This window comes from Centroberyx affinis, unplaced genomic scaffold (assembly GCF_046629955.1).
Source record: "Centroberyx affinis isolate AG114_WGS23_722 - 3 ecotype Tasmania unplaced genomic scaffold, CSIRO-AGI_Caff_v1 ptg000200l_1, whole genome shotgun sequence".
NCBI lineage: Eukaryota > Metazoa > Chordata > Actinopteri > Beryciformes > Berycidae > Centroberyx > Centroberyx affinis.
In genome coordinates, this window is record NW_027278893.1 from 154,363 (window position 1) to 182,063 (window position 27,701).

General features: G+C 44.3%; 1 protein-coding gene across 2 annotated transcripts; it reads right to left on the reverse strand.

Annotated features, from left to right (window-relative positions):
- Window positions 1-740: 740 nt before the first annotated feature.
- ambra1b (autophagy/beclin-1 regulator 1b) lies at window positions 741-27,420 on the reverse strand. Of its 2 annotated transcripts, XM_071538940.1 has the most exons (19): window positions 27,141-27,420; window positions 24,458-24,663; window positions 21,559-21,617; window positions 19,971-20,154; window positions 18,343-18,515; window positions 17,556-17,622; window positions 15,949-17,474; window positions 15,718-15,804; window positions 12,553-12,738; window positions 10,217-10,297; window positions 9,775-9,875; window positions 9,203-9,313; window positions 8,468-8,656; window positions 7,980-8,134; window positions 6,389-6,528; window positions 5,391-5,495; window positions 4,487-4,674; window positions 3,282-3,416; window positions 741-2,753 (listed from the first exon to the last, which is right to left on the reverse strand). In XM_071538940.1, exons 2-19 carry the CDS (start codon window positions 24,587-24,589, stop codon window positions 2,152-2,154), a joined length of 4,221 nt encoding a protein of 1,406 aa, XP_071395041.1. In that variant the 5' UTR covers window positions 24,590-24,663; window positions 27,141-27,420; the 3' UTR covers window positions 741-2,151. The 2 variants fall into 2 exon arrangements, with proteins under 2 accessions (XP_071395041.1, XP_071395049.1); XM_071538948.1 differs by lacking the exon at window positions 12,553-12,738.
- Window positions 27,421-27,701: the final 281 nt, after the last annotated feature.

The following is a 27,701-nucleotide window of genomic DNA, read 5'->3' on the forward strand; positions in this document are numbered from 1 at the left end:
CTGGACGAAGCCCACAGCAGCACTACTACAGGAGCTTCATGTTTTTAACAATGCCACCTCAGCACAAAAAAACTCTCAAAGCTCTTTAATTACATCACGTAAAAGTCAAAGCAAAGAATAGCATTTGAATTGTACAAACTGGATAGTTTGATATAGCAGGATATTTGGTGAGACAGTTGTACCTTTGTATACCAGTTGCAATGTTGTGAATGTGGTGGTGCTCTGTTTACCATTCAAAGGAGAGGGGGGCGCATCACCCCCCCTTACCCCAAACAAACACACACACACACACAAAACAGACACGAGATCAGCCAAATAAATTGTTTTTTTAAAATGTTCATTAATCAAGTAAAGCCAGGAGGAGCATTCAGATCAGTTGGTTCTTTTTAACCTGCTGCAGTTTCTCCACTTTTCTTTTTCTTTCTTACTTTCTTTCTTTCTTTCTTTCTAGCCACTAAGACGGTGTGAGCAGATATTTTCTTACATGCAGCTGCTGTCCTTGCAGGTCGCCCTTGGAAAAAAGAGATTCCTGATCTCAACTGGACTAACCTGGAGAAATAAAGGTTAAATAAAAAATAAAAAGTAAACAGCTTTGTCTTAAATCACACAAACAGTCTCACTGCACAGCTCCAACCAGCGCTCTCTCCCTCCTTGCATCTTCATTTTTCATAGGTCCGTTACTTGCCATGTGGTGTAATATCTCTCCCCCCCCCCCCCCCCCGCCCCCCCCTATTGCCCCGCCAATCCGCATACATACACAACTTAAACACTATCAGTATGTAACCCTATGAAGCGTTTATGTGGATGGCTAAGCACGTGTGTAATAAGAATAAAAAAAACAAACAAACAAAAAAAAAAACAGCAGAGAGCATGTTGGGCTATACAGTCCAATTCAGGCTGGAAAGGAAAAGTAGCGCTTGATCAAAAATTCAAGTTTTCTCTGTGGTTTCCTGGTACAGGAGTCAGGGAGGGGGGGGGGGAAGGGGGGGTAAGTTGGGAGACACCAATTAGATACAGGCCACGCCCCCTCGGATTTCGCCCCCACAGGCCACGCCCCCCCCAGGCAAAAATCTGACAAGAGAGATGCTACATGTGCCTCCTGCCTTCCCCACTAAACAAACATACACCCTCACTACTACTGCTGCTATGAGTACTACACACTCAGACACACACACCTCTACCTGCTAATACTACTACATACACATACATAAACATACACACTCCTACATATGCAGATACACACTCCTAACTCAGGCACACACCCAGTCAGCTGCTCTCTCTTGGCACCAAACACACCATAGAGCAACTGGGAGGAGGGAGGAGGGAGGGGGGAGGAGAGGGGCGTGAAGACCTCCAACAGGAAATGGTTCTTCGCCTCTTCAGCCTTTATAACGCTAACTTTTGTTTTGTTGGGAAACGTGAACTGCAGCATTACTGAAAAAACATGCAGTAGATCAGTTAGTTCAGTCTCAACTGTCCGCACAGTCGTCGATGATTGGTTTCCACATATAACAGTAACATCCTCCATGACTGCAGGCCATGATGCAGAGTCCAGCCACAGGCAGACGGCCTCCAATAAGATTATTGTTTTCGACATGATCAGATATCATAATTACACATGGTACAAAACAGGCTTCAAAATAAAGTAGTGCTGAATTCATTTTTTTTAAACACTTCAATCACGCACTATTTCACATCAAATTCAATATCACATGGCACTGAATGCAGCACATCGGAGTAAATGTGTGTGTGTGTGTGTGTGTGTGTGTATGTGAAAGAGATACCACGCCCCCTACATGGCACTTTGATGAGAGGAACCTTGTCTTCCATCATGCCGATACTTAAAGAAACGGGCAGAGAGAAGCTCAGCGCTGGCTGGCCTCCGTTCAAGTAGAAGCCCTTTCTGACATGGAATGATCGCGGTTCAGCTTCAGTCCAGTTTTTAAGTGCAGAGGAAGTGCACACCAATGCCACCGAAGGGTGGGGGGTGGGGGGTGGGGGTGGGATGTGGGTTCTTGTGTCCCTTCTTTTCCAGGCGGGAGACCCTGTGCAGAGTCGAAGCAGCACCCATTCTTTGTCAGATAAGGCTTTGAGAAGCGCCCTTTGTGAACCGATTGGCCAACGCTCTGCTTCTCTTGGCCAATAAGATAACTACCTGCTGTAAGGGTCGCCAGGGTAACCGTTTGGGCTAGCGCGGCTGTTGTTGCTGTTGGGGAGGGGACTATGAGAGGATGAAGATGAAGAGGATGAAGAGGGGGAAGACAAGAGCAGGGAGGAAGAGGAGGGACCAGGCAGGGAGTCATCGTCCGTCCGTCCCCCGTCAAACACATCGTCCATGTCCACAGCCAGAGGCAGGCGGGGGGGCTGGGGGGCGGGCAGCGGGGGGCCCCACATGGGGGCCAGCTGCTCCACAGAGGGGCTGGAGGCCTGGTGCTGGGCCTGGTGCTGGGCCTGGTGCTGGGCCTGGTGCTGGGGGTAGGGCTGGGTCTGGGCCTGGGGCAAGGTGAGCAGGAGAGGACCTGAGGAAGAGGAGGCTGGCACGGAGGGGTCGGCGGGGGGGCGGTTGGCTCCTGCGCCCGTCTGGGAGCCGCGGTGGATGCGATGGCTGACGATAATGTTGTTTCCAAAGCCGCCCATGGAGGCCATGGTGGTGCTCTGCTCCCGCTGGACCACAGCAGTCATGCCGCCTTCAGCGATCAGCCGGCGGATTCGTGCCAGAGCGTCTTCTCCTGATCCGAACTCTGGAGACTCTCCTGGACCAGGAGCAGGACAACACATCAGTTACTGACTGTATGTCTTTAAAAGCTGGATTTAGGAGGAAATGTGATCTATGAAACATAAACATAGTAATTAGACTTTATTAAGAAGTGGCTGGTCCCAAAATGACATATGAAAAAGCTCTGAGATAGAGATACTGAGTGGTTCAGCTAATAAAATGACTGAGTGATTAGTTATGCCGAATACTGACTTTTACAGACCAGTTGACTTTAATTAGCTACCGTCCATATCAACTTTTAGCAGCATGACTATCTGAACTTCCAGTTTATGTCAATGGATGGGAACATTGACATTGTACGATATGTAATGCAGTGTTTAAGTCTGAGGTTGGCCCTATAATGATTCTCAGTATGGATTCAGTATGTTCAGTTCTGCTAAGAGTCAGCTAACACTAAGGAAGACTTCATCACTCTCCGAGGACGTGATCAATTCTGACATAAAAAATTGAAACCATGTTGAGTAGTTTTTCAAATGGTGTCTGACAGTAGAGAACGGAGGAGTACCAGTGTTAGCTGTGGATGTGTTAGCTTCTGCTGAGGCGTCCCCCTGGGACCCGTCCTGGGCTCTGCCGGTTTGGGACGGCTCTAGCGGCCCCTCAGAACCTCGGCTTGTGGACGGACCCTCCTGAGGGCCATCTGCTGAGAAGAGACACGACATCACGCTGAGCTCTGCAATCTCATTTCAACTGTCCTTAAGAAGCCCAGATGATGTCTGAAAACACATATCAGCTAGAAACAAGGTCAGTATATCAGGATAGGAGATAATATCTATACTGTGCCATGTGTCTGTAGTGCTGTGCTGTCAGTAGGGCATAGTTTAAGTCAGTAGGGTGTATCAGGGTGGTATACTATCTATCCATGGTTTGCAGTGATGTCAGTGTTGTGTTGACGCTCCCATATTGACTCCTGAACAGTGTTCCATTATAATCACAGACTGTACAGCCATGAACAATTTAACATCTCACCTCACTTTGGAAGAAAAACAAAGATATTTTTAAAAAGACTGCAGTCTGGAGGAAGTGAGACTCTCCCCTCTGCCTCCAACATTGCTGACACTAGGGTTGTGACGTCCAACATGTACATATACACATCACATCCTCCAATCAAACATCTCTAATGGCCAATGGAGGGAGGGGGTTTCTGTCCTGTTTCATTACTGCATGTTTCATTCTCCATTTGGTTCGCAATTTGAGGAAATGATTGATTTCTGAAACATTTTTCACCTTTAAGTGCGCACAAAAACAAAAGCTTTTTATTTACTTTAAACAGGTTACAAGTGAGAAAGGGATTTGTTTGCTGCCTCTTGGGAACTGTGAGAGCCGTAGGGTTGTGTGTGTGTGTGTGTGTGTGTGTGTGTGTCACTTAAGGCTTGTCTCTTTTCCTCGACTGACTGAGCTGACCATTGTTCTAAATGCCTCTTATTCAATGATTTTGTTATTTTGGCTAATGGCTACCATGAAAAGCAAAATATTATCTTCAAAATATACTAATGATTTCAATTGATGCATTTTAATTGATAAAATAGCGATGGTAGGCACTTTGTCTCACTGCTCAACCGAGTGTTTTTGGGAGTCAGCATGGCAGCGTCATCAGGGCAGCGACGTCACTGCAAGTCATGATAGAGTCAATAGGATGGATCAGGTTTCTACTATCTAACTATCTGGAGTCAGTATGGTGTATTGGAGATGTTAGTATCTGTATCTCAGTACTGGGTGCTGGCTGGGAGACGCTCGGCTCTGATAGATCCCTCTCCGTTTGCGTCTCAGCGTTCTGCAGCTGGATGATTGGCGTCTGAGTTCCTTGTGATGTCACTGAAGGGGCGGGGTGTCGGGGCTGAAGGCCAATCGCATTCATCAGACCCATATCTCTGTCCAGTCTCCAGCCAGAGCGACTTGGCCTGAAAAACAATGCCAGTACAATATGTAGAATTAGAGCTGCACGATTATGGCAAAAACGATAATCCTGATTATTTTGCTAGACATTGTAATGATGATAATTAATCATGATTGTCTCAGTTTCAGGAAACAAAATAATTTCACAGCATGTTTGCACCTTAACATATAGCGTCACTTTGACTTTTTTCAGTGCAGGATTTCTCAAAGTAGCGGCAGCTACAAGCTAAAAAGACTTAGTCTTACTCTTATTTTTAAAACTTTAAATAATACATTTAAATAATAAACAACTCTTTATTACTTTGGGGTGGAGCGGCAACCCTAAGGCAAACTGCACAGAATCTCTTGTCATCTGGTTTAAATCTAAATTATCTCCAAATGACAGATGATGATCCACTATTACCAGCAGGATTTTCCCTTCTAATGTTGGGTTCTTCCTCAGTTCCTTTCCACTTATGTTTTAAGATGGTCTATGTGAGGTTTCTCTCTTTCTTTCCCACCGAAGCTGCTGTCTTTTCCACATGCGCATTCAAAGGCTGTGATTGGTCATGTATAACAGACACACTTGATATATCTCAAGAAGGAAACTTTCAGGGTGATTCAAAACACAACAACCACTTCCACAACAGACCATGATTGTTGATTGACTGTGCAGCCCTATGTGGGATACCAGGATAAGATTTTAGACAGTAGAGCAGAGTAAGTGGCCAAAGGTTCTCACCCTGGTCTGTCAGACCCGCGGGTCCGGCTGGTTCCACTGTTGTTGACGGAGAATAAAGGTTCACTGCTGGATTCCCCTGGGCTCTCCCCGTCGCTCCGATAGAACCTGGGCACACGTGTCAATCATTAATTCACTTCCATGCAGGAAGTCTTAATAACAGAGGAGGGATTTCTTCGTGGAATCACACAGACCATGACCTCATTAAAAACACTAATTGACCTGCTCCAATTTATGGTCTTCCTGTTCACAATGACCATTAAGGTAATCACATCAGTAACTCCTCATTCCAGAGGGGGTGGAAGAAGCTTTCTGCAGCTCAGAGGAATATCCCATGACTAAGAGGACTGCTAAAGTCACACAGAGCCAGGCTAGCTAACATGTAGCACTGCTTATTTAAAGGATAAAGCTGGTGTTTTTTAATGTATTTCTTACCGTCAACAAATCCTATGAAAATAACAAAATCAGCAATGAATTTGTTTTGCCAACTTGCCCAGCAGCCATAGAACTCCATTGTATTAAAAAACGATTAAAAACACGTCAAAGAGCCATGCTGCTGCTCTGCAGCATATTTCATCATCACGATGCACCGGGCCAGCCGACTTTTTCCTCAAAAAAATGTAATATCTATCGATCTCAGGAAAGTAGTTCCGTAGCACTGAAAATAGTCCCCGACATAATGAAGAATTTGTTCCCGTTTGATTTGGTAATAACTACAAAGCCTGAAAACTATGTCTTTGTGAGCTGTATTTCAAGGTTTTTAGCTTCCAATTGGAGCCAATGACTTCCGGGTTGAAGGCTAAAAACGGAAAGTGGGAAGTCGGAAAGTAACGGGAGTAGAGCAAACGCATTGTTGATTTTGTTATTTTCATAGGATTTTCATAGGATTTGTTGACGATAAGAAATGTATTTAAATACACCAGCCGTATCCTTTAATTCATACAGAGCCAGTCTAGGTAAGGTCTAGTCCTGCTGGTTGGGGTTAGCGTTAGAAGACTCACACGGGCCGGCAGATGACCAGGTCTCCCTTGTTGGTTCCATAAGCCAGGCCCATCCCCGGGTCGGGCAGCCAGCGAGCCGAGTTGATACTGACGTGGCGTCTCTGGTCCGGAGCCATGGGGTAAACCACGTTGAACACCATCTGAAACCAACCAACAGAATCAACACACACACACACACACACACACACACACACACACACACACACACACAGAGCTCTAAAAATACTGGGGCTGTCAACAGTTCGGAGCATTCCCAGAAAGCAGGAGTCCCTAGTTGACTTGTGGAGAAGCGAAATGGAACACACAAGATCTGTTTAGATCAAGTCATCCACGTAGCAGTTTGAGTAGGAATAGCAGCAGAATTGGTTGTGTTAGTAGCATAGTAGTACCAGAAGTATTCGTTAAGGTATTGGCAGACACTAGTAATAATGGTAGTAATGGTAGAAATATTAGTAGTAGTAGCAGTAGGCATGGGGCGATATGAAAATTTCATGTCACGATTATCCTGGCTAAAATAATTGCGATTCACGACATTATCCCGATAATCATCAAAATATGCTTAAAACTCTTAAAATGGCACTAAAACATACTGGAATCACTTTACCTTACATTTTGTTAAGAAACAAATATTTGTATTGCATCATAGGACACATATCTTTTTTTTGTGAACATCCTTTTTAGTGAAAAACAAACAAGGACAGATTCAGACTCTCGCCAACACCCAGCAGGTAATCACGAGAGAAAAAAATCCATTAATAAAAATAATCTAGCTATCAACCTGATATCCAAGCATTCACATGGTTCAATTAGGTATGCGTTTTAAATGCACAGTAAATGAATAACTTGTTTTGAGGATATTCACGCTCATGTGAGGATATTCACGATTATCCCGATAATGGAAATTCACCAAGATAAAATGATCTTGAGTGTTTTTATCGCGATAAATGATAAAATCTTATATCCTCCCATCCCTAAGTAGCAGTAGTAATAGCAGTGCAAATATCCATAGTAGTCGTATTAGCAGGTAGTAGCAGTAGTGCTAGGCGCCATATTAGCAGGTAGTAGTAGTGGTGGTTGTAGCAGTAGTAGTATTAGAAGTGGCAGTAGTAAGGCTCAATCACTGGCTGAGGAGATGTGAAAGGCACTATAAGCCGTTTGGCTTCTGGTTGGCTAAGTGAAGAGTGTTAGCCGGGTGTTGGCAGGCCTGGAGGAGACGACTGCCTTTAAGTCAACACTCAGGGAATAAAGGTCCCGTGTGCTCAGACTGACTCAGAGCCTCAGGAAACTGAATCTAAATTAAGAAAGCAGTATTAATATACTGTCAGTTGTCTCAGCCTGATGGAGGTCTCTCCTCCATGTGGCTGCTGTCTTATTTCATTATTAGGAGTGGTAATAGTACTAGCAGCAGTATTACCATGAGTAATAGTATTAGTAGCAGTACTAGCAGTACTGTCAGGTGTCTCACCCTGATCGAGGTCTCACCACCATGTGATTGCCATCTTACTTTATCATTAGGAGTGGTAGTAGTAGCAGTATTAGCATGAGTATTAGGATTAGTACTTAGTACTAGCAGTACTGTCAGGTGTCTCACCCTGATGGAGGTCTCTCCTCCATGTGGCTGCTGCAGGCGGAAGACTTGCGCCACCATGTGGTCGGTGGTGGGATGCAGCAGGATCCTGCGGGAGGCCAGGCCGACCATCACATAGCAGCCCATCGGAGACAGGCTGACTGAGATCGCATTCGGACCTGGTGAAGGAAAATAATCTTGAAAATAGAAAATCATCTTGGCACTCCAGACTTCAGTAAATTATGGAAGCATGTAGTTATCTTTATTTAAAATGTTAATACTAATTTGAATCAATCCCAAAATAGCATTTTATTTTTCCACGTATTTCAGCATAATTTGGGTTATAATTACATTTTAAAATGAATAATCCAGTTGGCATTTGAATTTACTGAACTAGTAAGCACGTTCTGAAAAATTTAAAATGGAAATGAAAAGGGAATTAACATCTAATCTAATTAACATCTCGCTAACTTCCCAGATTTACAGTGTTGGCTGTCTGGTTGCTGGCTTACCAAATCTCTTGGTGTAGAGCATCTCTCCCAGGTTGTGAGGAGCCAGAGAGTAGACGGCCAGGATGCCCTCGTCTGGAAAACCCCGCTGACTGCTGGGGATGAAGACCGCCAACAGCTGGCCATCTGCAGAGATGTCACAACTCGCATCGTTGTAGATCTTACAGTTTGGCACCAGAACGTTGACTGAGGCTGTGCAGGAGAGAGACACACACACACACAGAGAAACACACACACGGTCATTAACCAGCACTTCTGGAAGAGCAATTAGGGATCAACTATGGGTCTTTGAAGTTTGCTACAGATTCTGATATTTTTGCATTGAAGCTACTGACAGCCAATTTTAAGGATTTCGTATATTCACCAGAATCTTATTCTTGTCAAGGTGGAAAAGCTTCTGGAACGGCATGTAAACCATCATGTGAAATCCTCCATTGAAACACATTATTTTCGTGTTAGCAGCTCTAACATTTACATGAATAAATAAAATGTGCAAAGACAATAAAATTTCACTGCAGGTTTGTTTTACAGCCTGTAGCTGCGATCAGGGAGGAACCTCCATCATTTCGGTGATGGACGACATTGACTGGCCGATGCGTAATATTTAACAAAACCCCAATATTGGCCTGAGATATCGGCAAACTGACATCCTGGTCTAACACTAGTAGTAATAACCACCGGGTCCTGACTCCTAACTAAAGGAGAAAGTGACGGTAGTGCGGGTAGCAGCTGTTGTACCGTTGCTGATCTCAGGAAGGTCAAATTTGGTGAAGTCCCACCACTGCAGTCGGTAGGTGGTGTTGGCGATGTTGCTGGCGACCGCAGACTGGCCGTCTCCAATCGACGCCCCTGGGGAACACAACAGCCACTGTTAATGTTAAACACTGGTGGAACACATGGGACACTGTAAGACTGACCATTTCTATGCTAAAGATAAAGCACAGGAACAGGGGAGACTCAACCAGCAGAGAAAGGTGCTGGGACTAACTGGTTCCATTTCAATTAATCTCGATCAGTTTCAGCTGGACAGTAGACTCTCACCTCCTGTGCTTTGATACAGCAGAGTGAAAACAGCGCCAGAGCAGTAATCACATAAGTCACCAGTCATTTTCACTCTTCTACCAGACAGCTACATTTTAGAATAAGACAGGGCCTCCAAATGATGGTTAGTTACCTACCAGTGTGGCAGGTTAGGAAGTGAAACTAGACAGTCAAATGCTGGTAAGGTTTGACAGGTGCTGATAGCTGGTGGTGATTTCCCACCCAGAAGGTAAGGCACTTTTGGTAACGGATTGGGAGTGTGTGTTTACCGGCTAGCACTCTGTTGACAGAGGAGTGTGTGGCCAGGCCAGGCTGCCCCCTCTCATGGAAGATTCCAGCATAGGGCAGGTACTCAGGAAGAAGGAAGCGCCTGGAGAGGATTGGGAGAAAGGGACAGATATCCAGCCATACCTGGGGTGAATTACCATTTCTAATAGAATAAATGATTTCTAAATTTGATTGATTGATTTAGCATACATAGCAAAATGACAACAATACATCTGAGTCCTAACCCAACTTATGTTGGACGATACACAGGCTCAACCATCCCTGCATCTTCATAACTCTCTTCATGTGTTTACATTTAAAAGCAGAGTACAGTCTCTAATGGCTGTTCTGCCCAGAAAGAGTTAAGAAGGGTGAAAGTTGGGATCAGGGGTTAGGTTTACAGTAAAGTTCTGGGTTAGTGTTTACAGGTTAGAGTTGACTGACCGTGGGACAAAGCGACCCAGCGAGGGCGCAGACATTCTGGCGTTCCGCGGCGTCCTGTGCCTCGCTCGGTCTCCATTATCACTGGAAAACCAAAAAATGGTAAAACTACACAAACAGACCTAAAACACAAGCAATGCTTCAGTATGCAGTGATCAGTGATCAGCTTGGAAAGTGAATACCTTTCTTACTATCAGAACAGGAATATGTAGACAAAGCCAGGTATCAACATTTAAAGCCATTTGGTTCTAAGCACCATAAGCACTTCCTAGGAAAATTCTCTAAGGTCTGGTGAAAATGTAGGAAAGACCAGTTAAGGGTCGCGCTGACTAGGGCTGCAATGAATATTCAATGAAACCGAAAACAATTTTGGTAAAAAAAAAAAATTGAATTATCTTTATATTATCTTTATATTTTGATTTGATCGCCTCCAAGGGTGGATCCATTATTAACTTGAAGAGTAGAAGAATCGCCTCCATGGATGTATTAACAAATTGATGGCTTCCCTTGGCTACAAGAGAACAGTAGCCTAACTAATAACAGTATATCTGATAACAGAAGCCTAGACTGCACAGTGCAGTGAATGTGCGTTGTGTTATTCTACATAAGGGCATCAGTGCTTTCAATGTTAATCCACTTCTCTGCTCAGTCTGCTGCTCTCTTTACCAGCAGCAGAAAAATGGCAGGAAAAGAGAATAGGAAAATTAAGTTTGGGATTATTCTGCACAGCTTAATGTACAAAATGTGCAGCTCTCACTCTGCCAATGGGAGTTGTCTTGGCACAACTCAACCACTTGCATGAAAGAGCATTTCAAGTGCAAACGCCCCAGAGCCACTGCATTCATAGTGTAAGTCCAGCTTTGCTTAGCTTTGTGCTAAGCAAACACCGTTCTCCTCTCCTCTCCTGCCTCGGTTCACCACACCCCTTATTTGAATTAGCCGCACATAATGCCATAGTGCCACAGTGCCACAACACCATAATGACATAATGCCATGTCTAGTGCTCAGTGTAGCACAAGGCATGTGAGGAAACTGACTAAACAATTTCAGATGCTGGCTACTCCGCTTCTCTCGGTTTCTTCCCACGCCGTTTCTAAAAAAACTGGTGCACAATCCAGGCTGTTCTGGAAAATATAGGCTGGTTAAGTGAGTTTATGTCCATTAACCCTCCTGGTGTCACCTTCTTTTAATATGTTTGGGGTTTTTTTTTTTTTTTTTTTTATATATAAATTTGTCACACTGAAATGTTGAAAAAAATGTGTGTTCTTGATTATAGATTATTGAATTACCAAATCGTACGTGGAATACTTCAATAATCTATAATGAAGTGTTTTTGATTATATTGAAGGGTTTTTGATTATAGATTATTGAAGTATTCCATGTAAGATTTGGTAATTATGTCAAAGTGAAAATAATCGATAGTTGCAGGTTGGGCCACTGCTTTACATGTTCAACTTCCATCTTCAGTTTGTCATTTCTTCTGGGAAAGATGACTCAGTGCTTTGAGCAGAACCCTAGTGATAGTGCAGCAGAATGTTAAAATACACTGAGCTACATCAGTATTTAGACAGCGACACTTTCACTTTGATTATTCTGGATCTGAAATTAGGTTAAAGTGTAGACGGTTAGGTGTAACACTTAAAAATAAAAGAACAACAAAACCTTTTGTTCACGGTCACTCCTTTTCAAGGTGCCAAAAGTATCTGGCCAGATTAAGACTCAGTTCAATGAAGTAGTCATTTTTATGTAGTCAAAAATTAACAAGCATGTAGTGACTCAAAGTGTAAAAGTCTACAAGCCATAAACACCAAACTCTATACTATATTTATTTGCCAAACAAATGTCCTGTAATCTTTATTAGTTAATGTATTTTGGGATTCAGCACCCAGTTAAGCGTGTTGTTTCTATAGTAATGTTATGGTTCAGCATTAGGGCTGGGTGATATGGTTGAAATCAATATCACGATAATCATAAGGACTATTTCGATTATATATCATTATCGCTGACATATGCAAAATCACATGTTAAATAATCCAATTAATATTCATCGCATTGAACCGAATGGTAATGTTAGGAGTTTTAAATAAAATTAGCTTGTCATCATCAATTCAGACAGCAGAATTGTGTCACGATATCCCCAAATCACCATATCATCACGATATGATTCCACTAAAAGACGATAATATTGAATTATCGCCCAGTCCGATTCATCACTTTTCCATTTGCCTTTTTCGCATTTCAGTGCATCTCAAAGAGGACTCAGCTCTGACTACACTTGGCTCTAAATAAAAAGGGTAAAAAAGGTTGAACCCAGGGAAGAGATGTGGAATGGAACTTACTCCAGCTCCTCAAAGTCTACATCACTGCTGTCCATGGAGCTGGAAGGGTTGCTGGCTGGGCTGTCTGAGGAAGAGGACATGGCCCGCAGGCGGTTCTGCTGGTAGCGAAGCGAACGCTGGCGAATGCTGTCCCGCCTGGACAGATACTGGATCATCCTCTGGGCGTAGTAAGCTGCTGGAGATAGCCTGCACAGCACAGAGGACGGCTTTAGGGCTGCTCTCAGTTTGAAAACAAATTTGGCTCTAGCAAGGTTTATCTTTTCAAAAGGTATGGGTAAAAGTGGAGAGAGGGGAGTAAGAGTCGTGGCTACAGGTTTTGTGCCGTCAGTCAGAACCTGCTCTGCGTGGATGAATTCAAGACTTCAGTTGACTCGAACCCTAACCCTCCTCTTAGGCCCGTTACACAGTAAACGCAAGGCATGCATACGCTAACACAGGTTCTCCATCTACGCAAGCTGTCTGCTTACACAGCATACGCACGTCCAGCAGCTTCCTGCAGCCCAGTCTGAGGTAATACACCATATATCTATCTATCTATCTATGGGTTGAGAAACACTGGTCTGGAGCACGGGCATATGAGCAGGGGGTTTAAAAATAGCTACTGTTAGGGAACGTGTACTTTCATACATTCTCCATGACCACCAAACGAAAAAGTTGAAAAGAAGATGGTACTGCCAGATCAGCCAGTGTCTCTTTTGACTGAGCCAGCACCATTTTCATTTGTTTACACAGAAAATGACTTCTTCATTGGTAGATATTTGTTTAGCAGTGTGTAGCACCCCTACCTGACGTGTGATATTGCAGCAGATGTTAGAGTTGCGTTACAAATTTTGGACTACACATTTTGCTACACAAGAACATCAAAAACCCCTCTTGCGTTGTTGTGTGCGTAGCATACGTAGAGTCTGTAACGGGCCTTTGACTCCAAACTCTAACACATTGGGCTTAGAATCTAGGCTAGTCTGTTCACAAGTTATCAGCTTAGTTTAGGGTTTTTTCCTCTTTAACATGTGATGCAGTGATACTCTGAATACCACTGCCCTACAGGTTCAACACACACACACACACACACAAAACACATATTTATGTTAGCTAGTGTTCAAAGTAACCTCTTGGCAGAGGAGGACTGGGCAGGACTGGGCCTCATCTATGCTTGGATCACATCAGAATGATACTTTCTATGCTGACTATCTGTTTGACCCCAACTGTGTTCGCATTCTCTGGTTCATTGCTACACTACTTGTCATTATACTACTGGGTTTGCAGAAGCAAAAGCCCTCCTCACCCAAATGATCAGATATGCAAAACAGCAAAGTCAGTCCCTCCAGGAAATTGCCAAATTTGTAATCGCAGTAATGAACGCAAACTCAACCAATCTCTGCAATATTTGCATGAACTTGCAATTTTGCAAAATTAACATTTTTCCACATGAAATGGCAAAATTAACATAGTGCTTGTAATTTTGGCCTATCATCAAACCACATAAAATGGTCTAATCAAACCACACATAAAACTATGTGTACCTTGGTCTTCTACTACAACCAGTGCAATAAATCTAATTGCGAACTGAACTACATTACACAGCAGAGAAACTGCCTTGTTGAAACATATCGCTGTCAGTATTAAAATAATTGAAACTATTTAGGTTATAGGCCATTTTTTAAAGTGTATTTACCCAAAGTAGCTGAAAAATTCAGCTCTCCTTTGGCTGCCCAATCTCAGAGCCCATCGTCTATCGGTCTGACGACGATTAGACTCTGGGGGCGACGGCCAATATTTCGGGGTTTCCGGTGTAGCCGGCGGACATCCAGGCCAAGACTTCCTCTTCCGTGCGCCGGTCATTGTTTACAGTCCGATTAGCAACTTGAGACGTGAGAGTCGAACGTTTCTCCACACAAAACACAAACATCGATAATTTTTGTAGGTGTTTTAGTTCCGGACGACATTTCGGCTAATCTCTATAAACAGATATCTGCATATGAGACGTCGTCTCTCAACTCCAACTCCATTCTCGCGTCTCAAGTTGCTAATCGGACTGTAAACAATGACCGGCGCACGGAAGAGGAAGTCTTGGCCCGGATGTCCGCTGGCTACACCGGAAAACCCCAAATATTGTCTGTCGCCCCCAGAGTCTAATCGTCGTCAGACCGACAGACGATGGGTTCAGAGATTGTTGGCTACCTGACCAGACACACCTGCTGTCTTCTAATTAGGGATGCACTGATATATTGTCAGACTATCTGTCCAATACTATTTTTTACTGCAAATGTTTGGCCAGTTGTGGAATAGGCATTTTGCGTTTGTAGCCCCACGACAGGAGCAGGAGCTCTATGGATCGCATTGTTGGTCGGTCGGGCCGTCCGTCACTCTGTTCAACGCTTTTGGTCACTTGGTGAAAGTGTGCAGCAGGGAGTTAGATTGCAGACTCTCAACCGGGACACCCGAGTTCGATTCCCAGCAGGGACGCTTCCACAAAATTCAATGTTGCAGGGCTGTTTGACACTTAGCCTTGTATTCTTAGGAGTGTCACCTAATACAACTGCCAAATTAGCAACAAAATAAAACTAACACGGTCTTGTTTACACAGACTTGTCTGAAATGCTTAACCTGTTTTTTGTACCTGCATTTGTACTAAAATTCTTACAAAAATGCATATCAGTATTGGCTGATATGGGTGGGAAAATATCGGATATCAGTATCGACCTCAAAATACTGTATCGGTGCATCCCTACTTCTAATTGGTCAACAACTAGTCAGGGGGAGCCTCTGATTGGTCAACAAGTTAACATCTGCTGTGCATGCAGTGTGCATGAACAGTACAGTGTTACTCTCCAATGGATAAGCATCTGTTTGACGAGTTTAAAAGCATAAATAAATAAATTAAAAAAAATCAGAGTTAAAAATAAAAATAAGAATCACAGTATTCTGTGGTTTAGATATTGTACACGTTCAAATCGCAATTTTGATTTGAATAATCATGCAGCCCGACTGGAAATACCAGGTGTAGTGGGGTATCTGTCTGGATCAGAATAAACAAACTGTGTTAGGGTACCTGGCTGGATCGGGGTAAATGAAGTGTATTAGGGTAAATGAAGTGTATTAGGGTAAATGAAGTGTATTGGGGTAAATGAAGTGTATTAGGGTAAATGAAGTGTATTGGGGTACCTGGCTGGATCGGGGTAAATGGGGTGGTCTCTGGATCCTGCCATGTCATAGCGAGACAAAGACAACAGAGATGATTCCAACAGTCTCCTGTATGAAAGAAACAAAGGGGGTTAGAGATAATGGCCACTCATGCTAATAAGAAATTTAAATGCATTCATAAACTCTAAACTAAACTAATGAGGGTTTTCAACCAGTGACAGTGAAGGTGAAAAGCAGGTGAAGAGCTCATACCTCCTCAGTGAGTCTTCATCTGGGGGGTCGACAGGCATTTCTTGGCTTAAGGCCTCCGGTGGCTCTGCCGATCGGCTAGCAGCGGCCTGCCGATACACCCTCTCCCACTGCGCCGTGTCCTGGTTGTACACCAAGCCCACCGTCTGCTCGCCAGGCTGGCTGGAGGAAGGGGCAATGGGGAAGGCCACTGTTCCTGCTCCTCCACCTGCCCCTGGAGCAGGCAGCTGCTGCTCGCTGGGCTCCGGAGGCGCCCTCCTCTCCTGGGTCTGGGCCTCTAGCGCCCTCCTGCCCTCTTCATGTTGCCAAGGGGAGGAGGAAGAGAAGGAGGAGGATGAAGAAGTGGGCTCCAGGGTGGAGGCGGAGGTGGAGGAGGTCTGGCTGGTGCGCTCCCAGCGCTGAGAGTCATGGTTGAAGGTGAGCAGGTTGTGGCAGGCCCGGCAGCGGTTCAGATGGCCTCGAGAGGCTGCAGGAGGAACATTGTTCTCCAAGCTGTTTGAGGGAGGAGGAGGGAGGGGGGGCTGGTAGTGGATGATGGTAGGGGAGGAGGAGGAGGAAGAAGGCCCGGGTCTGTCTGGGTCCATGTTATTGTTCAGCAATTCTTGGCTCTGCTCCTGGCTGCCGTCCCCCACGCTGCCCCCTAGTGGAGACTCCAGGTCCTGCATGCGGTCAAACTCCATGAAGTAGCGGCTCAAGTTGCACTGCAGCACGTTGCGGAAGGAGGCCGTGTTGCTGCGGGAGCCGTCCCAGAACGGGTGATGCCCGCTGCTCGTACTGGCGCCACCTCTGCTCCCGGGATCGGCTCCCTGTGTGGGGAAGCCCCTCCCCTCAGTGGCTGAGGTGTAGACGGGGGAGTGAGATGAGGCGTCCTGCTGCCGGAGCACTGACAGGAGGCTGACGGAGGAGGAGGAGCTGGTTCTGGGAGGCAGCATGCTGGCTCCGGCCCCGCCCTCCCTCATGTTCAGCAGGCTGCGTGTCCAGTCGGGTCCCGGCCTGGCAGAGGGGTGGGGCTCGGTGCCGCTCGGTGTGGCGCGGTGAAGAGAAGTGCCGGCGCTGTAGTAGACCGAGGTGAAGGCCGAGGGGCGCTCCGAGGGCTGTCTGGGCTCCGTACGGGCCGAGGAGAAGGTGGAAGCGGGGGGAGGCTGGGGAGTGTCAGACGTCACCCTGGGATCAGAGGGGCTGGCGGAGGAACTATCGGCCACCAGGGAGGGGCTGCGACTGACGGAGCAGCGACTACACAGGCAGACCATGCCCAGGTGCTGGGTGCAGCCAGGGAAGGGAGGCCCGCGCTCGGAGCTGGGGTACTGGGCCAGAGGCAAGCTGGGAGATTCTCCCACAGTGCCGCCACCTTCACCGATGGGGCGCGGCTGCTCGCCTCCGGCCTGAGCCCCCGGGGAGCGAGACGACAGGATGTGGAGAAAGTTGTGGAGGATGGGTGTGCGGCGAACCGGCTGGGAGGGCAGGAAGGAGCGCTGGCGGAAGTGAGGCATCTCAACGCTGTCCATAGGAACCTCAGAGTCCTCCTCATTCTGAAAGAGCACCAGTCAACACACTGACAACTCCACTCAACCAGTGATATCAACAACAGAAAGACATTAAAGAGTTCTCACCTGCTGATTGGACGGGTTCACTATCGCTGTCAGCAGGTTGTGACCCAGAGGGTCAAACCTCACCAACCTGAAATGGACACAGAAAATAAACAAACAACAAAAAAAAAACACAATAAGGTATTATTTATGTTTTGCAATTTTAATGTCTGATCACTCCCACTGCTATTTACCAATCCACAGGATCTAGTCTAACTATCCCTAACTGTCCCTTACCAATCTACAGGATCTGATGCAACAACTATCCCTCTAAAGCAGTGATTCTCAACCCTTTTCATATCAAGGGCCCTAATTTAGTCCACATTAGAGCCACAGACCCCCATTTGGTGAGATTTTGTCTCTCGGACCCAAATCTGAGAATATTTTTATTGTTAGATATGATTTTGTCCACAATTCCATGACTATCTGTATTGTAGGTGGAGAGATATCAGAGAAACTATGATCAAATCAGTCAACATTTCTTCTACATTCTCTAATTGTGCTAACTTCTTGTAAATAAAATAATGGTGACGTTTAACCCCCTGGAACCCTCTCAAGGACCCCTGGTGGTCCCCGGACCCCACGTTGAGAACCACTGCTCTAAAGCACCTCCTCATTTCTAAAGTGAACAGCAAACCTCACAACTAAACAACAATAGGTATGTTTTGTTCACCGTTTCATGAATCTGCATATAAGGTTCATTGTTAAATAAGAAAGAAATACTTTTTAAAACAAATGAAGCCAGATTCAAAGGAAAGCTTGTCGAGGTCTCTCACCAGAAATAAAATGTAAGTAATAAAAAAAGACTCACCGGACTCTCTCTGTGTCGCTGCCGGTCTTGACCACGGCGAAGGGCTCGGGTCGGCTCCAGTCCCAGAAGTGGAGCTCGTTGTTGGTGGCGATCAGGAGGAGCTGAGCAGTCGGGTGGAAGGCCAGGGAGGCGATGGCGACATTGCTCTCTGTAAACCAACTCTCACTCCCACCCTGCAGAGGAAAGGAAATACTTAATATTATGACTGTAGAAATCCAAAACTGAATACATATCAAAAACATATGCAACATATCAAAAATACTTAGAATGTGTATTTTAAAAGAAGGTGGTACTTAGTGTGTGTATTTCCGGTGACACAAAGAATCGTTACACCAATACAAGATTTTATTTCTTCAATTCAGGATTGATTCTGCAAATTCTAACATCGATACTAATCGCCTGTTATTTTATGGAAGAGCAGGTTTTGTATTTCACTTTTATTTGTAAAAACTCAGCTCCAGTAGGGAGAACTCTAGAGATCATGTCACTGCAGTTTTGAGAAGTACGGTGGCCCCAATTGACCAAACTATGCCTGCATTTACATAGTGTGAAAGAGATTTCAAATCTCAGTGGCATCTACCAGGTTAAATAAAGGTTAAGTAGATACTTAGTATGACACTTCAGAGGGTGGTACTACTTGGTGTGGTACTTCAGAGGGTGGTACTACTTGGTGTGGTACTTCAGAGGGTGGTACTACTTGGTGTGGTACTTCAGAGGGTAATACTACTTGATGTGGTACTTCAGAGTGTGGCACTTCAGAAGGTGGTACTACTTGGTGTGGTATTTCATAGGGTGGTACGAGTTGGTGTGGTACTTCAGAGGATAATATTACTTGGTGTGGTACTTCAGAGTGTTGTACTACTTGGTGTGGTACTTCAGAGGGTGGTACTACTTGGTGTGGTATTTCATAGGGTGGTACTACTTGGTGTGGTACTTCAGAGGGTGGTACTACTTGGTGTGGTATTTCATAGGGTGGTACGAGTTGGTGTGGTACTTCAGAGGGTGGTACTACTTGGTGTGGTATTTCATAGGGTGGTACTACTTGGTGTGGTATTTCATAGGGTGGTACTACTTGGTGTGGTACTTCAGAGGGTAATACTACTCAGTGTGGTACTTCAGAGGGCAATACTACTCAGTGTGGTACTTCAGAGTTTTGTTTTACTTGGTGTGGTACTTCAGAGGGTGGTACTACTTGGTGTGGTATTTCATAGGGTGCTACTACTTGGTGTGGTACTTCAGAGGGTAATACTACTTGGTGTGGTACTTCAGAGGGTGGTACTACTTGGTGTGGTATTTCATAGGGCAATACTACTCAGTGTGGTACTTCAGAGTGTTGTACTACTTGGTGTGGTACTTCGGAGGGTGGTACTACTTGGTGTAGTATTTCATAGGGTGGTACTACTTGGTGTGATACTTCAGAGTGTTGTACTTCAGAGGGTCATACTACTCAGTGTGGTACTTCAGAGGGTAATACTACTTGGTGTGGTACTTCAGAGGGTAATACTACTTGGTGTGGTACTTCAGAGGGTAATACTACTTGGTGTGGTACTTCAGAGGGTCATACTACTCAGTGTAGTACTTCAGAGGGTAATACTACTCAGTATAGTGCTTCAGAGTATGGTACTCACATGCAGGTCCCAGATGCGGACTTCGCCGTCAAGGCACCCGGAGGCCACCAGGCCGGGGATGGTGGGGTGAAAGGTCACACACCAGGGGGTTCTACGGTGGCCCACTAGGGAATGCAGGCACTTTCCAGTCTTCACCTCCGTTATGTAAATGTTGTGATTGACATGTGTGGAAGCCATAAGAGTCCTGTGGGGAGTGAAGGAGGTGGAGAATACTGCTGTTAAAGGAACATTAAAAAGGAACAAAAACTCAGGTTTGTTTTTTGTTAATACACATTATACAACACTGCCTAACAGAGCTGGGGACGGGTCGCTGCACTGTATTTACAGCAACATTATTCCTTTCTTTTTTTTGGTCATGTCAAGTAAATAATGGTTTTAATAGCGGTCTGACCAAGTATGGATTTTTGAAAGCTGATACTGAGTCTTAATAGGAAAAGCAGATTAGAATTAATTTGCCTTTTTAAAAATATATACTTGTGATATAATGCTATGATATGCTATGATTCCCACCCAGGAACACTGTATTTTATAACACATGGGCTCTTTGAACAACTTAAATGAAATGGAATCTAAAATAAGAAAGCTCAGGCTCACATTATTTTTATAATATAATGGGGCGAATGTTAAACGATAATTTTTTGGAATAGTGAAAGAACTTATTTTAATTGAGCTAGCTGCCATTTTGAAATAAAATTTTCCAGGATTTCACAATATGTTCTGTTGCTCCCCCACAATACAGGTCAGCCTAGTGTTTCCATCCTGTTCCTCCCAGTGATCTTGTTTGTCATGACAGTTAACGAGAGCTTGTTAAACTCAGTGAAAACAAGAGGCGACCAATTAAGGTTGAGGTATTTAAACAGAAGGTCCAGGGATTTAAACACACCCTATGGTGGAACAACTGTTGTTTAAAATAAACTTCCAGCCATAGTTTGAACCTGCAGGACTGCAAGTGAACTTAACGAGCCTCACAGTGTGTGTGTGTTGAGGAGCAGACAGGCTGTGTGTTACTGAATGTAGAGAACAGCCGGAGGTTTGAAGTACCAGAGGGAGTACAAACACTAATTGAACAATGTGGGCTAACTAGAGGCAGAGCCTTTAGTAATTATGATTGAATAGCTAGAATTGCTGAGAAATTTACCAGAATCCGAACAGAGTAGCAACCTGTGTCATTTCTTAATGGATGGCAGAAATGCCATGTCACCAAAACATACAAGTAGAGTGGAGGATTCAATTAATCCTTGTGAAGTGTTTGTCTTGACTTCTCCCAGTCTAAACTTCCATGCAGAGCTGACATTACCAAAGCAATCCAAAAAACTGAGTCAGCTCCTGTTAACAGCACAGCATCAGTGAAGACTCCTACTTATTTAATAACAGAGCTTAATCATTGACATCCAGCAATTATAAGCTGTTTATAAAAGCTCTAAATTGCCCCAATTAATCGTCCAAGTCAATAACCTGGTCAGCATCTAGTGTTTAAACATCTTTTTGACAGCGTCCCAATTCAAATGAACACATTTCCAAGTCGACCTAAGAGTCTTCAGTGATTCCTGGAATCATTACTTCAGAGAGCGTTAGTGGAATTCCTCACCGGTCAGGGCTGAAGGCCAGCAGGAACGTTGATCGAGGGCTGTCCGGCAGCTCCACTTTCTGTCAGAGGCACAAACACACACAGAGTACACTCAGTTAAGTGGAGTCAAACCTATAAAGCATTTCTCTGAAACAAATATGACATTAGATTCCTTTAGATTTGCTCTGAGTGTATCATACTGACATCAATGCCCATAAAATGAGTCTGAAGAAGAAATACCCAATATTCTAAAGCTTGAATTTCCATTGTGATGAGCTCTACACAATATCCCGGATGGAAATGGCCACTGACAGAACTGGCCTTGAACAAGTACTAGCAGAAAGAGGGTTAGATTTAGACAATAATAGCAAATGGACTGCAACTGGACTCTGATGCCTTCCCTAAGCGAACCGCACATTCCACACTCCCGTTTTCAGATTTAGTCTGTCCTACACCCAACAGCCAATGGGAGTTTAGCTAAAGGGGAAATAAAAATAGAATAAAACAAAAGAGAAGTCACTTTTAACAACAACTTCCACAGGTAGATTGCTTAGAATGTTTTTGAATGTTGTGTTGGTAGAGAGAGAGGACAGACTAGTGTTGGTAGAGAGAGGACAGACTAGTGTTGGTAGAGAGAGGACAGACTAGTGTTGGCAAAGAGAGAGGACAGACTAGTGTTGGCAAAGAGAGAGGACAGACTAGTGTTGGTAGAGAGAGAGGACAGACTAGTGTTGGTAGAGAGTGGACAGACTAGTGTTGGCAAAGAGAGAGGACAGACTAGTGTTGGCAAAGAGAGAGGACAGACTAGTGTTGGCAAAGAGAGAGGACAGACTAGTGTAGGTAGAGAGAGAGGACAGACTAGTGTTGGCAAAGAGAGAGGACAGACTAGTGTTGGCAAAGAGAGAGGACAGACTAGTGTTGGCAAAGAGAGAGGACAGACTAGTGTTGGTAGAGAGAGGACAGACTAGTGTTGGTAGAGAGAGGACAGACTAGTGTTGGTAGAGAGAGGACAGACTAGTGTTGGCAAAGAGAGAGGACAGACTAGTGTTGGTAGAGAGAGGACAGACTAGTGTTGGCAAAGAGAGAGGACAGACTAGTGTTGGTAGAGAGAGGACAGACTAGTGTTGGCAAAGAGAGAGGACAGACTAGTGTTGGCAAAGAGAGAGGACAGACTAGTGTTGGTAGAGAGAGGACAGACTAGTGTTGGCAAAGAGAGAGGACAGACTAGTGTTGGTAGAGAGAGGACAGACTAGTGTTGGTAGAGAGAGAGGACAGACTGGTGTTGGTAGAGAGAGGACAGACTAGTGTTGGTAGAGAGAGGACAGACTAGTGTTGGCAAAGAGAGAGGACAGACTAGTGTTGGTAGAGAGAGAGGACAGACTAGTGTTGGCAAAGAGAGAGGACAGACTAGTGTTGGTAGAGAGAGAGGACAGACTAGTGTTGGTAGAGAGAGGACAGACTAGTGTTGGTAGAGACAGAGGACAGACTAGTGTTGGTAGAGAGAGAGGACAGACTAGTGTTGGTAGAGAGAGGACAGACTAGTGTTGGCAAAGAGAGAGGACAGACTAGTGTTGGCAAAGAGAGAGGACAGACTAGTGTTGGTAGAGAGAGAGGACAGACTAGTGTTGGTAGAGAGAGGACAGACTAGTGTTGGTAGAGACAGAGGACAGACTAGTGTTGGTAGAGAGAGAGGACAGACTAGTGTTGGTAGAGAGAGGACAGACTAGTGTTGGCAAAGAGAGAGGACAGACTAGTGTTGGTAGAGAGAGAGGACAGACTAGTGTTGGCAAAGAGAGAGGACAGACTAGTGTTGGTAGAGAGAGGACAGACTAGTGTTGGTAGAGAGAGGACAGACTAGTGTTGGCAAAGAGAGAGGACAGACTAGTGTTGGTAGAGAGAGGACAGACTAGTGGTGGTAGAGAGAGGACAGACTAGTGTTGGTAGAGAGAGAGAGGACAGACTAGTGTTGGTAGAGAGAGGACAGACTAGTGTTGGTAGAGAGAGGACAGACTAGTGTTGGCAAAGAGAGAGGACAGACTAGTGTTGGTAGAGAGAGGACAGACTAGTGTTGGTAGAGAGAGGACAGACTAGTGTTGGCAAAGAGAGAGGACAGACTAGTGTTGGCAAAGAGAGAGGACAGACTAGTGTTGGTAGAGAGAGGACAGACTAGTGTTGGCAAAGAGAGAGGACAGACTAGTGTTGGCAAAGAGAGAGGACAGACTAGTGTTGATAGAGAGAGGACAGACTAGTGTTGATAGAGAGAGGACAGACTAGTGTTGGTAGAGAGAGGACAGACTAGTGTTGGTAGAGAGAGGACAGACTAGTATTGGTAGAGGAGGCTGGGTGAGATATAGGAGTCACATTGCTTTGGTTTGGTTTGCTCCTTCTTTGATAACAGAAGGATAAACTTCAGTGAAACAAAATGTATCCTGCTACATGAGGCCTGAGTAGTGTTAATAATGTCTGAAGCTTGTAGTAACAAGATACCATGGCCATTGTTGGCTGTGGCTGAGTTGGATTCAATATCGCATTGCATTTTGTCATAAAATATTATCTCATCTTCATCTGATTCTCTCGTGGCATTGTGGAAAAGTAGCAGTTTGCTGTTATGTTGTCATTATGTTATGTTATTTAGCTGGTTGGAGTGGGTCAAGTGTCTGACATGTAGCCAAAAGCCATGCAGGTTAATGCACAGCATGTTGATGCTCTGCCAGTAAGGATGTGGCTGGTGCTGGGCAACTGGGCATCAAATGACTTGTATATCTAAGGGGGTCAGTGGAGCAATAGTGCAGTCTAGATCAAACCCTGAATTATGAGTGACAAGAGTACTTTTTGTATAGCTCAGATAAAAAAATAGCTGCATTTTTAATTCTTACCGCAACAAAATGTGCAAATAGTCAAGGATTTGCCAGACTTTTACCTGACTCTGCCATTTCATCCAGCGGACTTTCTCCTCCACCAGCTGCTGCAGGAGCCGCTGGGAGCCGAACGTCTGGGAGCCTCGCTCCCGGTTGGACAGGATCCGGACCGAGTTCCTCTGGCGGGACGCCATGTTGCTACTGGTGGCCTCGGCTGTTTGGCTGCTCACTCCCACTGCTGCCAGTCCCTCGCCATGCAGAGTCTAGGCTAGGAGCGACCAGATCAGTTGTTCAGAAACAGACAGTTTAGTGCAAATGCATTTAACTCAAAGTTGGCCACCACTTAGAAAAGTGTCATGTTGTTTAATAAACCCGATACAAACATAGTTAACTTAAAGAGAACTCCGGTCAATCTGAAAATGTGATGCTGCAATATTATGAAGTTAATGAAAGGGGGAGAGGGGAGAATGAGCACAGCAGGCCTGATCCTTAAGTATATCAGGGGCACATCAATCTAGGGCTGAAAAGATTAGCCTAGTCGATTAATCAGTATACAGAAAATAAATAAATTATTTTGACAATTGTTTCAGTCATCAATGAAGTGAAAATACCAAACATTTGCAGGTTACAGCTTCACAAATGCTAAGATTTGCTGCTTTCCTCCATTTCATATCATTATAAAATGTATACTTTGGATGTTTTTTGGCTGCTGGTGAGACAATTTTAAGAATCGCTTTGGGCTCTGGGAACTTGTAATAATGGTATTTGTCATTATTGTCATGAATTTGTCATCGTTATATAGACTAAATGATTCATCAAAAAAATAATCAATAGATTAATTGAGTATGACTATAATCTAAGACTTAAGGCAGGAGTGCTCCTCCTGATGTGTGCTACTGGGTTGTTTAGCAGATGACGTCTCTTGTCACCAGATATAAAATGTCCCCAGGCCTTAACAGTGAAAACAGAAGCATGCCACGCAACAGCTCTGCCAGGTCTCAACCCACAGCCAGAAACACAAACTGTGCAACTGAAAGGCTGAATGACACGATCCATGGCTCACTCATATTCAGACACATTTTGGCCAAAGTGGAACTGCTTGTAAATGCTTTAGCACCCCTTCAATGTGTAGTATTGTGTTTAGACATGACTCAAACCTTGGCAATCAAAAGTTACTTTACATGACAGATTTTTTTTACATTGAGGTGAAAGCTACTACAACAAGAGTTTAGAGTTTAGAGCAGAAACACACAATCTTTGGCAGGCTTGACCCATCACATTATTTTAAAACCATGGCTGGCGGGCCTCAGTTCAGTTCCAAGAAAGACAGACACCCAAACAGAGGTCAACATTGTGCTCTGGAATTTAGATTAGAATTGCTTTCCGGGACCCAAAGAGAGCAGCCCAACTTTCTTCTCTGTTATGTTACACATCAAATCCAAGTTTGATTTTGCCTAGTCATTAAATGTTGAGGTCTCTGGGATGACAGTAGTGTAAAGGTTAGAGAAGCAGGCTTGTGATTGGAAAGTCACAGGTTTGGATCCCCAGACTGGTTGGGAAAATCTGGGCAAAGAAAGGCAACGAGTAATGCTCTCTCCTCTCTTAACAACTATCAGCCCATGAGCAAGGCACTTCTCCCAGCTGCTCCAGTGGAGCTGCTCAGGGGCCAGCAGCAGACTGTGGTCGTACTGGGAAGCTCCCAGTCTGAACGTGTGGAACTGTATGAATGTGAGGCAGGGTGGAGCTGAGAAAGAGCCTGGAGCTCAGTCAACTTTCCATGGATAAACAAAAGTTGAAGAAAAAAAAACTGCAAGGCTTTCATAAGCCTGGAGATTTCAAAAAGAGTTTACATTAAAACCAAGGAGGATGTTGTTCAAGTGAATCACAACATCAGTCCATCAAGATAACACTATTCGGCTCAGAGGGTCTGTCTATAAATGTCCCACAGCTAGACTATATAAAGACAGCTAAATATCTCCATACAGAGGATGATTTTTCCATGGTGAATATCGACAGCAAGAACGGAGAGCTGAATTTCAATATCTCAAACATTTCCATCTAAAATATGAGAACAGCATCATGACAGTCATTTCCCTTGAAACACCACAGTCTGAATTCATTCTTTCTAGCCAATTCAAGTGGTGTAGCAGTACTAGTAACGGTCCGCAACTGACCATTACCAAATCACCGACTGGGTCAGTGTTAGATGCTGTTAGTGCCATGCATATTGGTTGCTGATATCTAACAAACTGACTTTCCAACCAGCAATTCCACACCAAATTAAAGAAGATATACGAGCCATTTAAACCCAAAGCTGGACACACCAAAATAAACACATATAGCAAGGTAGCTAGCTTACTTAATGCCTAATTTTATACACAGCAAACACCACTTGGTCAATAGCAATACTTTACTAGTTGTATGATATTATTTGACTAGTTAGGTCATTTGCTAGCATGACAGCTAGTTATTAGTCAACTATAACCAGCCTCCTCAAAAAGTTCATTTAGGTAACGTTAGCTAGCCTTGTTAACCCGCTCTATGCTAGCTAACCAAAAAGCTAAATTAGCCCATTCCGGATATAGCCAAATAGCTAACTATCTGAAAAATAGAGCACAAAGTTACCTTGAATTTTAACAACGATCACTTTATATTGCATTACAGATTACGTATATAAATCGATAACGTATGTTTTCAATCACATTGGTGTACAAAATATCAATTACACGGAATTGCATGGCCTACCTTCCTTTCTCGAATCTCTCTTCAAATTTGCCATCATAGGCGTAGCTAACAGGCTATCTTCAGTTAACTACAGCTATGCTAGCTGGTTAGCTGGCTTGGTCAAAACGGAAAATGTAGCCGCTGCAAATAATAAGGTGTCTAACGTTAACATCAGTGAATTTACTATTATTTCTAACTACAAACGTCCACTGAAATCAATGGACAACATTCATACTATGTGAAGAAGGCGAAGAAAAATGTTTCCTAAGGCATTGATCCAATGTTTTACTAGCTGCCCGACGCGAAACTGCTACTGCGTAACTAGCTAGCTGCTAGCTAGCATCACACACAGGCTTATCAGCAGAGCGCCGTTTAAAAATAACGTTAATCGAACCCAGAGTAACGATCCTGCATCTAGTTCCAGACAGACGAATACTCTGCTAGAAATACTCACCATTTTCCAAGAAATTACTTCTTTAAGAACTACAACTAATTCTAATAGAAATTATATTATTTCTACCAGAAATACTTAACTCTACTGGGAATACTCTTACATCTGCAAGAAATCGTACTAGAAATACC